The 16,271-nt window shown below is 44.7% G+C and overlaps 1 protein-coding gene across 1 annotated transcript; it reads right to left on the reverse strand.

The window, feature by feature from the left end:
• Positions 1-1,257: 1,257 nt before the first annotated feature.
• Positions 1,258-12,030, reverse strand: LOC122920508 (mucin-5AC-like). The gene is made up of 2 exons (XM_044270073.1): positions 11,908-12,030; positions 1,258-2,783 (listed from the first exon to the last, which is right to left on the reverse strand). Exons 1-2 carry the CDS (start codon positions 11,966-11,968, stop codon positions 2,458-2,460), a joined length of 387 nt encoding a protein of 128 aa, XP_044126008.1. The 5' UTR covers positions 11,969-12,030; the 3' UTR covers positions 1,258-2,457.
• Between the last annotated feature and the right edge of the window lie 4,241 nt (positions 12,031-16,271).

A 16,271-nucleotide genomic window follows, 5' to 3' on the forward strand; every position in this document is an offset into this window, starting at 1 on the left:
CAGATAGAAAGACTCTGGCTAGCTCCTACACATCCTAACTCTATGCTATGGTCCGGTTCTCACAATACTCTACCAGTTAGGGACCTCTTAGGGCCCATGGCTTGCACTAGACTCATATGGCAACTGTGTAGTGGTAGGTTCCCTCTGGTTTCTAGCCAATCTGCTATGACCTCCTTTTTGTATCACCCTATGCTCCCTACTAGTCTTAGCACGTCCACGACGAGACCATGGTTTCAGCGGGGAGGGTTTCAGTTTGCAGATATTGTGGACCCCTTCACTAGGGACCTCTTGCCGTTTTCTACCCTCCAGACCAAATATGATCTCCCCTCCTCCTCCAATTACTTTTATATCCAGATCAGTCACTTTGCACAGTCCATTTTTTCAGGGGTCACAGTCTCTCTCTCCCAACTCCCTTTGAACGCCTTTGCAGGGAAGGAGTACACGCAAGGGGTCTAATTTCTGAGATCTACTCTATATTGCTGACTCCCTTCCCTGATTGGGTTCAAAGGCACACCTATATGGTACGGTGGGAGGAGTACCTAGGGAAGGCCTTACCGGACACACTCTGGCACATTATATGTTGGTACTACACCAGGAGAACCAATATAAAATTTTAATCTACTGGTACCACACTCCTGAACTCCTCCATAGAATGAACCCAGTAGCCCCGAGAGATTGCTGGAGGTGTTTGTTGCATAGGGGTACATTGCCTCATATTTTCTGGGATTGCCCCAAAATACGCCCCTATTGGACTGGAGTAGGCACCCTCCTGAGTGATATTTTTGCACTGGAAATCCGACCTGACCCTATGTCCTTCCTGCTTAATGTGGTCCCCATTCAAGTTAAAAAACACTCACTTAAGTTAGCCCGTTGTTTAATCTCCCGATCTTGGAAAAGCCCTGATCCACCACGGGTTTCTGATTTGTATGCTAGGGTGACAGAGGTCCGAACAATGGAATAATCCACGGCTGTTTCAGGATAAAATTGTACTCTTTAACGCCATATGGGACCTGTGGGATAACTACTGGGCCATGAGGCAATCTTAACGACCTTGTGAGAAAGATGTGTTTCCCCCCCATTGTGTCATTGTCTTCTTATTTGTCTTGACTTTTGGATATTAGTTTGATGAAGCATTACTTATTGAGAAGCTCTGTGCTCTCGGGCCTCTAAGACATCTTAACTACTACTTGATGTCTTATTGGCTTTAGGATTTGCTGCTCAGCTGTCTTATCTTGGACTGATTAAAGATAGACACAGTTTCTCTTAGTTCACTTTATTGTTATATTACTGCTCGGTTTTTCATTTTCCATCATCGCATATTATCGAGTGTTATAAATGCTTAATCAACATGAATGGGATGCTTTACATATTTCATCTTTTACCTTGTACTATTGTGCATGAATCTATTGTGGATGTGCATTGTCATTTATATATTCATTAATAAATTTACAATTATAAATAAAAAAAACTATAGTGATATCACATTGAACCTTCTGCCCCATATTGTCAATACTGGTCCCAGGGTAATCTTCTGTTCTACATGTAATATTTTGTAGGTCTTTACATGTATTTTTACCTTTAGCCATTATGTTTTGAAAGGTTTCTATATCTCCTCCATCAATGCCTGGCTCAGGAAAATCAACATCAATCCAGTCTGACCACTTGCATTTTGGTTGGCAAACTGTTGTTGTGTCAACCTCTACTTTATTTGGAGTTGGTTTTGTGGTTGTAAATGCTTTTATTATGACAGTAGATTGGGGAGTTGTTTGAACAGTTGTTTTGGGTGTTTCAGTTGTTTCTGTTGTAGTCGGCAGCACTGTGGTAGTTGTAGTGGAAGTAGTGGTAGATGTTGTAGGCTTTGGAGTATCAGTTGTAGTTGATTTTGTTATACTTGTAGTGGTTGTTTTTTCTGTTGTAGTTGGTGACACTGTGGTAGGTGTAGTGGAGGTAGTGGTAGGTGTTGTCTGTGGAGGAGTTGTGCTACAATGGCTGTAGTCATCACAGCATAAAACTTTTATCTTTTAATTATAACATTGTTTAACTTTTCCAGTTTGGTCTTTGTTGTTGCACACCAAACCAACATTAGAATCACACTGAACTATCTGTCCAAAATTATCAGTACTAATATCTGGGTAATCTTCAGCCCTGCATTCAATATCTTTTGGATGCTTGCAAATTATGTTTTCAAATGTCTCTTTATCTCCACCATCAATTCCAGAAGTAGGAGCATCAACATCAATCCTCTACTGGGGTTTGGGTAGTCTCAGGTGTTTCAGTAGTTGTTGTAGTGGTAGATGTTTGTGATGTGCTAGTTTCAGGGGTTGTTGTAAATATAGTTGAAGTTTCTGTCACTGTGGTTGCAGGTGGACTTGATGAAGGTACTGTCTTTTTAGTGGTAGTTGACAGTGTGGTTGAAGGCTTTGCGGTTGTAGGTGCTGTACTTGGAGTTGGCATATCTCATGTTTCAAAGCTACAGCACAGAACTCTGATATTATAATTATAGCAGATAGGTGGTAGCTGATTTTTGTTCAGGCAGATCAGTCCAAATGATACATTGCATTCTACATTTTGCTCAAGTTCTGCTAATGGTGTGTCAGGGAACATCTGAGCTCTGCACTGAATATCTTTTGGATGACTACATATGGGAAACCCTTTAGCTTTTATATTTTCATATGTTTCAAAATCTCCATTCTTCATTCCTGGTTCAGGGTAACTAGCATCAAACCATGGTGACCAGTGGCAAACCTCATTAACACATATTGTAGTCAAGGATACTATTGTTCCTATAAAACAAAAATATGCAAATTGAATAAAAAATAAATATATAAATAAAATAAATATATATATACAAACACATTTTTGTGCAAATTTATAGGCCAACTGCCCAGGAAATACAGCAAAAATCAGATTATGTCTTTCCTTTTTAACCTGTCCATACAAAAATCAAAGGTGGAATCTGATCTGTTGCGTACAATAGGGTTGAGCAAACCCGAACTGTAAAGTTTGGGTTCGTACCGAACTTTAGGATTTTTGGTCCCCGGGCCCAAACCCGAACATTTCAGTAAAGGTTTGGGTTCAGTGTTCGGCAATTTATTGCCGCTTTTTGAAAGGCTGCAGAGCAGCAATCAACAAGCGTTTAACTCTGTGCTCTTAGAAGCCATCACAGCCATGCCTACTAATGGCATGGCTGTGATTGGCCAGTGCAGCATGTGACCCAGCCTATATATAAGCTGGAGTCGCGTAGCGCTGCATGTCACACTGCTGTGCTGTGCTTAGTGTAGGGATAGGATTCTGCTGCTATGAGGGAGAGAATAGGAAAGAATCTTTAATCTTAAGTGCTTGTTAACTCAGCGATCTACATAGATTTAGTTTTGTGGCTGCAGTGCACAATCTTTTTACCCTGCCCTAAGCCCTGTGACAGAGAAAAATAACTTTTATCCGTCAGTTAGTTAGGTGGGCGGCGGCGGCCATTTTATGCAAGCTCAGTGCACCAGCAGAGCATATGTGATTTTGTGACATTCAAATCCAAGCTTGAAATACTGCAATAAAAACCTGGGTTTAAAATAACTACAAAATCCTACATCTGGTGCCTTTGCAGCATTTGTCAGTGTGCAATTTAAGCTATAAATACAGCAATGATTTTGGGGGGTTTAAAAACACTCTTTTTGGGCAATTTAATTAATTTTACAGCCCTTGCTGCATCTGTCAGGGTGAGATACATGCTTTAGATACTGCTGTCATATTCTGTTAGTAAATAAAACACCCATTTTGGGCAAAGTACTTAAAGGATAACTGTCACACTTAGACCCTAATTTCAATTTTCATATATGTAGTTACTAATAACATGATATTCCAGAATCAGTTACTATCAGACTGACTTACACCATATTAAATAAGATTCAGCCCTTAGCAACCAGTCTGCATAAAACTGCAATTTCACTATTCGGTTAAGATGGCCGCCGCTGCCCTCCCCCTGAGGCTAATCCCGCCTGCCCTCACTAGCCAGTAACAATAGCCCCACAAAAATGTCAGTAACCTGAGCCCTCCCCCTAAAGGGTTAATCTCCTGCAGCACAAAGGGGTCCTCTTACCACATGTTGCTTTCATTTATACACTGAGCAGATGGCAGATCTCGCTTCCCTGGTCTGCGCTGCTTCAACTCTGCATTCTCCAGCTCTGCTGAGTGAGGGAGCGTCTGCCAAGCGCAGGGACAGGGAGAAGTGCACACAGCCCAGGCACTGTTATCAGCTGCTGGGGAGGACCTGGCTTTAATAATTTACTTACAGTCCCTGGCTGTCAGTAATCTGACCTTGCAGGCAGCGTCCTCCGTCCTTCAACAGATAGACGGATCATGCCCAGTAACCCTATTTTAAGCCCAGGTAAGAGTAGGCAGTACAGGGTACAAAACTGTGGAATTAAGGGGTAATTGAATACACAGTGAAAAGTTTAAATAGGGCCACTAAGGAGATATTAAGCACCACAATCAAATGCTCAAAAAAAATTAAAATACGACAGTTATCCTTTAATATTGCAGCCTTTGCTGCATCTGTGATTGTTAAAAACAAGCTTGAAATACTTCAATAATTTTCTGGGTTTAAAAAAATACCAATTTTTGGCAATACCCTCCATCTGGGGGTTCTGCCACATTAGTCAGTGTGCAATTTAAGCTAGAAATGCAGCTATAATTTTCTGCATGCATCTGTCAGTGTGAGATACACGCTTTAGATACTGCTGTGCTATTCTGGTATTTAAAAAAAACACCCATTTAGGGCAAACATCTTAATTTTGAAGCCTTTGCTGCATATATCATTGTGAGATACACCCTTTACATACTGCTGTGCTATTCTGGTATTAAAAAAGCACCCATTTTGGGCAAAAATCAAATTTTGCAGCCTTGTCTGCATCTGTACGTGTGAGATACACCCTTGAGATACTATTGTTCTATTCTGCTATTAAAAAAACTCCACCTTTAGGGCAAAAAATCTTAATTTTGCAGTGTTTGCTGCATCTGTCATTGTGAGATACACGCGTTAGATACTGTTGCTCTATTCTGTTATAAAAAAACTCCAATTTTGAGCAAGATCCTAAATTTGAGAAATATGGGGAGAGCGTCAAATAAGGGATGTGGCCCCGGTCGTGGTGCTGCTGGAGGAGCTCCTGTTGCAGGGAGAGGACGTGGTCGATCTGTGCCAGCTACACGCACAAGTTAAACCCCTTCCTCAGGTGTGAGTAGGCGACAGAACCTTTAGCGGTATTTGGTCGGGTCTAATGCGGCTCTACGAATGGTGAGGCCAGAACAAGTACAGGCGATAGTAGATTGGGTTGCTGACAGTGCATCCAGTTCCTTTACATTGTCTCCCACCCAGTCTCCTGCTGAAAGATCAGAGTTGGCACCTGCAGCCGATGTCCATCAGTCTTTCACCTTACCGCCTTGCAAATCAGCCAAGCAGTCTGAGCCCCAAGTCATGCAGAAGTCGCTTTTTGATGACTCTGCTAGCAGGGTTTCCCAGGGCCATCCACCTAGCCCTGCCCCAGAAGTGGAAGAGATGCCAACTGCTGTGGATTTCTGCAGTGTGCAGACCGACAAGGAGGGCAGGGGTGAAGACTCGGTGGAAGATGATGTGGAGGACGATGAGGTCCTCGACCCCACATGGAATTAAGGTCTTGCGAGTGACCTTTTTTAGTTCGGAGTAAGAGGCGGTGGTCGCACAGAGCCATCAGCACAGCAGAAGAGGGAGCAGGGTGCAAAAGCGGAGAGGCCATCCCCTAGACAGTACGCCTGCTACTGCCCACTGCAGCAAGGGACCGAGCACACCAAAGCCAGCTCCAAGGAGTTCCCTGGCGTGGCAGTTCTTCAGACAATGTGCTGACGACAAGACACAAGTGGTTTGCAAGCTGTGAAATCAGAGCCTGAAGCGATTCATAAACGTTCTCAACCTGAGCACAACCTGCATGACCAGGCATCTAAGTGCAAAGCAGGAGCTGCAGTGGAGTAGACACCTCAAAAACCAAGAAAGGTCTCTGGCTACTCCTGCTTCCTCCTCTGCTGCAGTCTCTGCCTTTTCATCCATCTCTTGAGTGACAGTGGCACCTACCACCCCACAAACAGGGGATGTGCCAGAAACGCCACCCCATCGTTGTCCCATGGAAGCATTCAGCTGTCTATCTCCCAAACACTGGAGCAAAAGAGGCAGTACCCACCCCTAACCACCTATAATCCCTGGCCCTGGCCTTTGAAATGCTGTCATTCCATCTGGTTGACACGGAGAGTTTAAGATTCTGATGGTGGTGGCTGTCCCAAAGTACATTGTGCCCAGCTGCCACTACTTTTCCATGCGAGCCATCCCTTCCCTGCACAACCCAGTGGGGGACAAAATCAGCTTTGCACTGTGCAACACCATCTGTGGCAAGTTACACAAACTACAAATACGTGGACCAGTAAGCACCTTCGGGGACGTTATATCTTTATTATTATTATTTATTATTAAAGCGCCATTCATTCAATAGCGCTGTACATATGATAAGGGGTGCACATACATAATACGGACAATTGCACTAATCATAAACAAGGTGAGTTACAAACTAGTACAGAAGGAGAGAGGGCCCTGCCCGTGAGGGCTTACAATCTAAATGGTATGGGAGAAGGACACAGTAGGTGCAGGTTAAATAGGTCATGGCGGTATAGAGGCAGCAGGGTCATGGGTTGTAGGCTTGTCTGAAGAGGTGAGTTTTCAGGTTTCTTTTGAAGGATTCCACTGTAGGTGAGAGTCTGATATGTTGGGGTAGTGAGTTCCAGAGTATGGGGGATGCACGGGAGAAATCTTGGAGTCAATTGTGGGAAGAGGCAATAAGAGGAGAGGAGAGAAGGAGGTCTTGTGAGGATCGGAGAGTGCGTGTGGGGGTGTATCGGGAAAGTAGCTCAGAGATGTAGGGAGGGGACAGGTTATGGACGTCCTTGTATGTATTTGTTAGTACTTTGAAGTGAATTTGTTGGGCAATGGGGAGCCAGTGAAGGGATTGGCAGAGCGGAGAGGTAGAGGAGTCATAGGGTGAGAGGTGGATTAGTCGGGCAGCAGAGTTGAGGATAGATTGGAGGGGTGCGAGAGTGCTAGATGGAAGGCCACAAAGGAGAATGTTGCAGTCGTCTAGGCGGGAGATAATGAGGGCATGTACAAGCATTCAAAGATTCAAAGTTAAGGAAAGCACAGATGCGGGAGATGCTTTTGAGTTGGAGGCGGCAGGTGGTGGAAGGGGCTTGGATGTGCGGTTGGAAGGAAAGGGCAGAATCCAAGGTCACTCCAAGGCAGCGGGCTTTGTTGACTGGGGAGAGTGTGCAGCCATTGATCATGATAGATAGGTCTGTTGGGGGGGGTTGAACAAGATGGTAAGGTGGTGATGTCTGGACCAGAGAGGTAGAATTGTGTGTTGTCAGCGTAGGAGTGATACTGAAAGCCATGGGACTCTATGAGCTGTCCCAGGCCAAAAGTGTAGATAGAGAAGAGCAGGGGGCCTAGGACAGAGCCTTGCGGGACACCAACAGAGAGGGAATGAGACGAAGAGGTGGTGCGGGAGTGGGAGATGCTAAACATCCGGTCTGTGAGGTATGATGTGATCCAGGAGAGGGCCAGGTCAGTGATGCCAAGAGATGAGAGAGTTTGCAACAGAAGAGAGTGGTCAACAGTGTCAAAGGCAGAGAAGGAGGACAATATTGTTTCTTGGTTTTGACTGTCAGTAGGTCATTGGTGACTTTGGTAAGGGCATTCTCGGTCGAGTGGTGGGGTCGGAAGCCAGATTGTAGGCGGTCAAAGAGGGAGCAGGAGGAGAGGTGGGAGGACAGTTCTGAATGGACATGTTGTTCAAGTAGCTTTGAGGCATACGGAAGAAGAGATATGGGGCTATAACTGGACAAGGAAGATGGGTCAAGTGAAGGCTTTTTGAGGATGGGTGTAAACACTGTGGTGAGGTTAGGGATGAGGTGGGATGGGATTGGGTCAAGTGCACAGGTGGTCAGATGAGATTTGGAGAGTAGAGTGGAGAGTTTTTCTTCTGTAATGGTGGAGAAGCGGGGTTTGGGAGAAGAGAACTGAGCAGTTGTGTAGAGGGTCTGTGGGGACTGTGCAGTAAAGCTTTCTCTGATGTGGACTATCTTTTGTTTGAAATATTTGGCAAAGTCCTCAGCTGAGAAGAGAGGAGAGGGAGGGGACGCTGGGGGACGGAGAAGGGAGTTAAAAGTGCTAAAAAGTTGTTTAGGGCTGTGTGACAGGGAAGATATGAGAGATGAGAAGTAGGCCTGTTTTGCATCAGCGAGTGAGGATTTGAATATGAGAAGGGATTGCTTGTATGCAGTGAAATGATCTTTAGAATGGGATTTCTTACATCGCCGCTCAGCAGCCCTGGAGTTTTTTGGTCAGGTTGGTGTGCCAGGGTTGTCTGTTGATTTTCCACATTTTGTTGTGTGTGGGGGGCAACAGTGTCGAGAGCTGTACTTATTGTGGTGTTATATAGGGTGGTAGCAGCTTCTGGGTCTTGGAGGCAACAGATGGTAGAAAGTGGGAGAAGAGAGTCAGAAAGCAAGCGAAAGTCAAGATGTTTGAGGTTCCTGCGGGGGTGTGCTAGTGTGTGGACCAGGGGAGCTGCAGAAGAGACCAGTGAAGAGAAGATGAGTAGGTTTTGGTCGGATAGGGGGAGAGGCGAATTAGAAAGGTTAGATAGGGAGCAGTGGCGGGTAAAGATCAGATCCAGAGTGTGACCATCTCTGTGGGTGGGAGCTTAAGACCACTGAGATAGGCCGAAGGAGGAAGAGAGTGACAGGAGTTTAGAGGCGGCCGAGTGGCAGGTGTCAATAGGGATGTTGAAGTCACCCATGATGATAGTGAGGATGTCGGCAGAAAGAAAGTGTAGTAGCCAGGTGTTAAAGTGGTCAAGAAAGATGGTGGCTGGGCCTGGAGGGCGGTAAATGACTGCTACTTGAAGGTTGGAGGGAGAGTAGATTCGAACAGAGTGTACTTCAAATGAGGTGAGCGTAATGGAGTGTGGCAGTGGAGTTGGGCTGTAGGAGCAGGTGTCTGATAGGAGAAGACCAACTCCTCCACCATGTTTGCAGCCGGGGCGGGGGGTGTGAGTGAATTGAAATCCACTATAAGAGAGTGCAGCAGGGGAGGAGGTGTCTGAGGGTGTCAGCCATGTTTCTGTGAGACCCAAAAGGAAAGGTTTTGAGAGATGAACAGTTCATGAATGTACGACAGTTTGTTACAGACGGAGCGCGCGTTCCATAATGCTCCTGCAAGAGGAACCAAAGGAGCAGGGGTCACAGGAATGGTTATTAGGTTTAAGGGGTTGCAGAAATTTGTAGAAGGAGATTTGTGGTGGGACATGGAGGTGATAGTGGGGATTTGCTGAGGGGGTCCTGGATTTGGAGAGATATCACCAGCAGTAAGAAGAAGCAGAAAAAGTGTTAGTAGATGAGAATAAGAGAGGGCATGAGATGTCTGTGTGTGTTTGGGAAGGAAGTGTTTTATGTTTGCAAACAGGTTTGTGCAAGCGGTCAGATGAGAAGGTAAGATGGAGGAAGAGATAAATAGTTCCTTGCTGGGTGAATGGATGTAGGGGTATTTCAGGAGGTTGTGGAAAAGTAGGAGGAGTAAGAGGAAAAATGTAAACATTGTTAGCATTGACTATGTCTGTAATTACCTGTGGTCCCCTTCTGGTCCAATATCTCCCTAACAGCACACTGGGTAAATGCAATGACGGCTGTGCCTGAGGCGGATAGCAGCTTGGCACATGTCCTTCCACCACCGAGGATTGCAGGGCATTTCTCTTTGCCTCCTCTTGCTCCCTCCTCCTACTCCGCATCCTCATCTTATACCACCTCCTCATCCAGTCAGCGTAACACCTTCACCACCAACTTCAGCACAGCAAAGGGGAAACGACAGCAGGCAGTTTGGAAACATATCTGTTTGGGGAACAAACCCCCACACCGCACAGGAGCGCTGGACAGGCATGGAAGACCGATGAGTGGTTGGTGCCAGTGAGCCTCAAGCCTGGCCTGGTGGTGTGCGATAATGGGAGAAATCTCGTAGCAGCTCCGGGCCTAGTCGGTTTGATGCACATCTTTTGCCTGGCACATGTGTTGAAATAAATGTAATAACTTGACCCACCCTCTCCACCCAATCAGATTTCAGCCATTGACCTCCCTTGAATGTGGTATCCCTTTCTTAGGCTCCCTCTCCGGCATGGAACCCTGATTCCCTGTTACCCATTATCACCATGGTAGGCACATAAAAGAACATCGAAAGTTGATAAGGAAGATATCCAATTGGATCGTGGACTTCACCGGGACGTGCGATTAGGCAGAAGTTATCTAGAGTCAACAAAGCGGCAGCGTTTCCTAATCCAAAATACTGCATTGACATTCCCTGTAATTATTTAATACTCATTCCAATAACAGGCCATCTTAAGAGTCCTGTATTGTTATTTATCGTCACTACTTCCCCGAGTTGGGAGTGGGTAATTGCCGCGCGCCTCCTGCCTTCCTTCGATTTTTCTGCTTTAATAACTTGTCCCACATTTCCACCCAATCATATTTCAGCCATTGACCTCCCTTGGATCTGGTATCCCTTTCTCAGGCTCCCTCTCCGGCATGGAACCCTGATTCCCCGTTACCTGTGATCACCATGGTAGGCGCATAAAAGAACATTGAAAGTTGACATCATGGGGACGTGCGACATGGTGGAGCAGTATGTGTGCACATGCCTATACGTACTGACTGATGGGTCTGCCCCCTTCAACTTGTGGGTCTCCAAATTGGGCACAATGCCTGACCTTGCCCTTTTCACCTTGGAGGTGCTGGTCTGCCCTGCAGCCAGTGTATTGGCTGAATGTTTGTTTAGCAGGGCAGGAGGGGATTATCACAGACAAGCGCAGGCATCTGTCCAGACCAATGTGGACAAGCTCACGTTCATTAAAATGAACCAGGCATGGATCCCACAGGACTTGTCCATAACTTGTGCATAATAGACATGTATACCGGCCTCACCCAGTAATTGTTGTGCTCCAGCGCACTTTCTATTTGTTTTATTTTTTATATTTCCCGTTGTTTTGGGGTCTACCCAAATTTGAAAAAAATACAAAACCAAAAACCAGTGTTGGCTACCTCCTCCTCCACCGCCGCTTCAACCTACACCGCCACATCCACCGCCTCCTCAACCTCCTACTCCATATAGACCTCCTCCTCCTAGATCAAGATTATTATTTTTTCTTTTTACAGATTTTATGTTATTTTAAGTAATTTCCCTATCCACATTTGTTTGAAAAGCACTTGCCATGCTCTTAACCACATTTTGCTGCCTTTTGCAGCCCTCTAGCCCTTTCCACGACTTTCTTAGAGCCATTTTAGTGCTTTAAAGTTCGGGTCTCCTTTGACTTCAATGAGGTTTGGGTTCGAGGTCAAGTTCGGGTCAAGTTTGTGTCCCGAAGTCGAACTTCTTTGCGAAGTTCGGCCGAACCCGTTGACTCTATTCACTAGTAGTCATGGAAAAATATAAAAAATCTCCTTCCAATGGCTATACCAGTAATGTTTAAATGGCACATGCAGTGAACTTTTTCAGTCATGTACCAACCATTGTTTGATAAAATGGAGCATATTTATCAGACGATATGCCATATTTACAAGCATATCACCCCATATTTGACAGCCAACTTTTATCTATAAATATAAGGGAGACTGAAGCTGTTATTTGGAATGTATGAATTTCCCATGTGACATATATCAGAAGATTAATGATCTATATATTATCAAATAGAATTAACATCAGCTTTAATTGATGATTGGAAAGAAATCCAGCATTCACAGTCAATAGCTTTGAATATAAAGAATATTTGCTATTTTAAATCTAGACAGATTTCTTACCATTTAATGGGGCCAAGAGGACTAGTAGGATCCACAGCAGGACACATCTAAAGGTTCCCATCTTCTCAATAGCTGTGACAGTTCAGTGGAGGATAGGCAGGGAACAGAATGGCAAGTCTTGTGGTGATCTTTATATACACTTGTAAAAGCAGCTTGGCACTGTGCCAGGATTGCTCCACACACGTAACATGGGAGGAGTTGAAGGTCTTTCCTGGAATAAGGTGTGGACTGCATACTGTGTGCATGTGGCTGACTGTGTGACTATGTGCATTCCTCCTTCACATGGATTTGATGGTCTGTAGCAATAGATTGTGCTCTTGCCAATAATAAACATAGAATGTGTCGGCAGATAAGAACAATTTGCCCCATCTAGTCTGCCCAATATACTGAATACTATGAATAGCCCTTGGCCCTATCTTATATGAAGGATGGCCTTATGCCTATCCCATGCTAGTGATGAGCGGCAGGGGTCATATGCGAATTTGCGATATTTCGCGAATATTTTTTAGAATATTCGTTGAAAATTTGAAAATTTGCGATTTTTTTTTTACTTGAAAAATCAGCATGGTAATGATTGTGTAATATGCAAATTTTCGTAATTCTTTTCGGATTCGAATTTTTATTGCGAATTTTTCAACTTACAACTATTAGACAAAGAAGATTATAGCACTATATTAGCTAAATTGCTCTATATTCGATTTTTTTTTGAATATTCGCTATATTGCTATAACTTAGTTTTTTCGAATATTCGTAATATTCTAAAACAAGACTATATAGCAATATAGCGAATATTCGAAAAAAACGAATATAGAGCAATTTAGCTAATATAGTGCTATAATCTTTTTTTTTACAGTTGTAATTTTTTTCCAATCTGAACTTCAGATGAGAAGAAAATTACAACTATGAGACAAAGAAGATTATAGCACTATATTAGCTAAATTGCTCTATATTCGTTTATTTTCGAATATTCGCTATATTGCTATAACTTCGTTTTTTCGAATATTCGTAATATTCTAAAACAAGAATATATAGCAATATAGCGAATATTCAAAAAAACAAATATAGAGCAAAATTTGCAAACACTACTACTCCTAAAGTCAAGAATATTGCAGCCTTCTTATTGGCCCACAAGCTAGAAGCAGGGAGGGATCATGTGTACAGATTTTTTTTCGAATATTCGAAATTACAAATATATAACTATATTCGAAATATTCGTGAATTTTCCGAAGTACCTATATTCGCGATAAAAATTCGAAATTCGAATAATCGTGATCAACACTATCCCATGCATCCTTAAACTTCTTCACTGTATTTGCAGCTACCACTTCTGCAGGAAGGCTATTCTATGCATCCACTACTCCCTCAGTAAAGTAATACTTTCGACTATTACTTTTAAACCATTGCCCCTCTAATTTAAAACTATCTCCTCTTGTAGCAGTTTTTCTTCTTTTAAATATTCTCTCCTCTTTTACCTTGTTGATTCCCTTTATGCATTTAAAAGTTTCTATCATATCCCCTCTGTCTCGACTTTCTTCCAAGCTATACATGGTAAGGTCCTTTAATCTTTCCTGGTAAGTTTTATCCTGCAACCCATGTAACAGTTTAGTAGCTCTTCTCTGAACTCTCTCAAAAGTATCAATATCCTTTTGGAGATATGGTCTCCAGTAGAGATGTCCCGAACTATTCACCGGTGGGCGAACAGTTCCCAGTGAACATTGATTGTTCGCGTTCGCCGCGGCGGGCGAGCATATGCAATGTTCGGTCCGTTCCCTAAACTTTGACCCTTTACATCACAGTCAGCAGACACATTCCAATCAGCAGCAGACCCTCCCTCCCAGACCCTCCCACCTCCTGGACAGCATCCATTTTAGATTCATTCGCAAGCTGCAGTCTTAGTGAGAGGAAGGACAGTGTAGCTGCTGCTGATTTAATAGGGAAATCGATAGCTAGGCCAGTGTATTCAGTGTCCACTCCAGTCCTGAAAGACTCATCTGATCTCTGCTGTAAGGACAGTGTCCTGACAGCACCCCAAAAAGCCCTTTTTAGGGCTAGTACATCAGTCTGCTTTTTTTTTTTTTTTTTTTTTTTTTTTTTATACTCTGTAATCTAATTGCAGTTGCCTGCCAGCGTGTGTGTCAGGCTCATAGCGTATACTTGCCCAGTGCCACCACTCCTATCTGGAGTCACACACAGTAGCTTGCATTTTAAAAAAAACAACAATTTTGACTGTAATATAATAGCAGTTACTTTTCTGCAAGCGTGTGTATTAGGCCTACAGTGTCTGCTCTGCCAACTTCTGCCAGTGCCACTCACATTTGGTGTCACACACAGTAGCTTGCATTTAAAAATAAAAACAACAATTTCGACTGTAATATAATAGCAGTTACTTTTCTGCAAGCATGTGTGTTAGGCCCACAGCGTCTACTCTGCCAACTTCTGCCAGTGCCATTCATATATCTGGTGTCACACACAGTAGCTTGCATAAAAAATAAATAAATAATTTTGACTGTAATATAATAGCAGTTACTTTTCTGCAAGCGTGTGTGTTAGGCCTACAGCGTCTGCTCTGCCAACTACTGCCAGTGCACAGTGCCACTCATATCTAGTGTCACAGTAGCTTGCACGCATAGTACAACTAAACTAATCAAAAAAAAATGACAGGCAGAGGCAGGCCACCCCGCAGGGGCCGTCGTGGTCGTGGTGCTGTGATTCCCTTTGGCCCTAGAATAATGCCCAGTGTTCAGAGGCCACGTACACTGAACTCGAAAAGTTATGAGGACATAGTTGACTGGCTAACACAGGACACCCAATCTTCTACAGCTTCCGCTCGGAACCTTGACGCACCATACTCCTCCAGCTCAGCTTTGGGCACCTCTCAAGTTATCACTCGCCCGACTGCCGCCACCACCACCAACACTAGCACCACAGCTGCTTCACTTGTTATTTACACATCAGTTGGAAGAAATGAGTGATGCGCAACCATTATTGCCAGAGGATGTAGATAACAGGGATATGTCTCAGTCAGGTAGCATTACACACATGGACGTACGGTGTGATGATGATGATGTTGTACCCGCTGCTGCTTCCATTGCTGAGTTGTCAGATACAAGTGAAGCGGTTGATGAGGATGATGTGTTTGTGGATGTCACGTGGGTGCCCGCTCGAAGAGAAGAAGAACAGGGGGAAAGTTCAGATGGGGAGACAGAGAGGAGTAGGGAGACGAGTTGGAAGCAGGGGGAGGTCGTCACAAGGAGCTAGTGGCACAGTCAGACAGCATGTATCGGCACCCGAGGTCAGCCAGACAGCACGCCAATCAACGCATGCTGTTTCCACCACCAGAATGCCGTCATTGCAAAGCTCAGCAGTGTGGCATTTTTTTTGTGTCTGCCACTGATAGCAGTGATGTCATTTGCAACTTGTGCCAAAAGAAACTCAGTCGTGGAAAGTCCAACACCCACCTAGGTACAACTGCTTTGCGAAGGCACATGATCTCACATCACAAACGCCTATGGGATCAACACATGATGACGAATACAAGCAGCACACAAACTCCACCCTCCTCCTGGTCCAGCATCTTCAGCCACGTCAACCACTGCTGTCCTCCTTGCCCCCTCTCAACCACCCGCCACTCCGCCTCTCGCCTTGAGCAGTTCCTGCTCATCTGCCCAGTCAGGTGTCTGTCAAGGACATGTTTGAGGGTAAGAAGCCAATGTCACAAAGTCACCCCTTGCCCGGTGTCTGACAGCTGGCTTGTCAGAACTCTTAGACCGCCAGCTTTTACCATACAAGCTGGTAGAGTCTGAGGCCTTCTAAAAATTTGTAGCTATTGGGACACCGCAGTGGAAGGTACATGGCCGAAATTGCTTTTCACAAAAGGCAATCCCCAACCTGTACTCTATTGTGCAAAAGGAAGTCATGGCATGTCTGGCACACAGTGTTGGGGCAAGGGTCCATATGACCACTAATACCTGGTCTGCAAAGCACGGTCAGGGCAGGTATATCACCTACACTGCGCATTGGGTCAACCTGCTGACGGCTGCCAAGCATGGAATGCGTGGCTCTGCAGAAGATTTGGTGACACCTCCACGACTTGCAGGCAGGCCTGCTGCCACCTCCTCTACTCCTCCTACTCCATCCTCTTCGCTAACCTCCTCGTATGAGTCCTCTTCTGCTGCTGTGTCTTTCTCCACATCAACTGCACACCCCCAGCTCCCCAGGGGCTATTCCACATCCCAGATACGACAGTGTCACGCCGTATTGGGGTTGACTTGCCTGAAAGCAGAGAGTCACACCGGACCAGCACTCCTAATGTTCGACTGCCTGCTCCAGCAAGAAAAAGCCGTCAATGAGTATTTGTATGACGG

The sequence above is a fragment of the Bufo gargarizans genome, chromosome 10 (assembly GCF_014858855.1).
Source record: "Bufo gargarizans isolate SCDJY-AF-19 chromosome 10, ASM1485885v1, whole genome shotgun sequence".
Classification (NCBI taxonomy): Eukaryota; Metazoa; Chordata; class Amphibia; order Anura; family Bufonidae; genus Bufo; species Bufo gargarizans.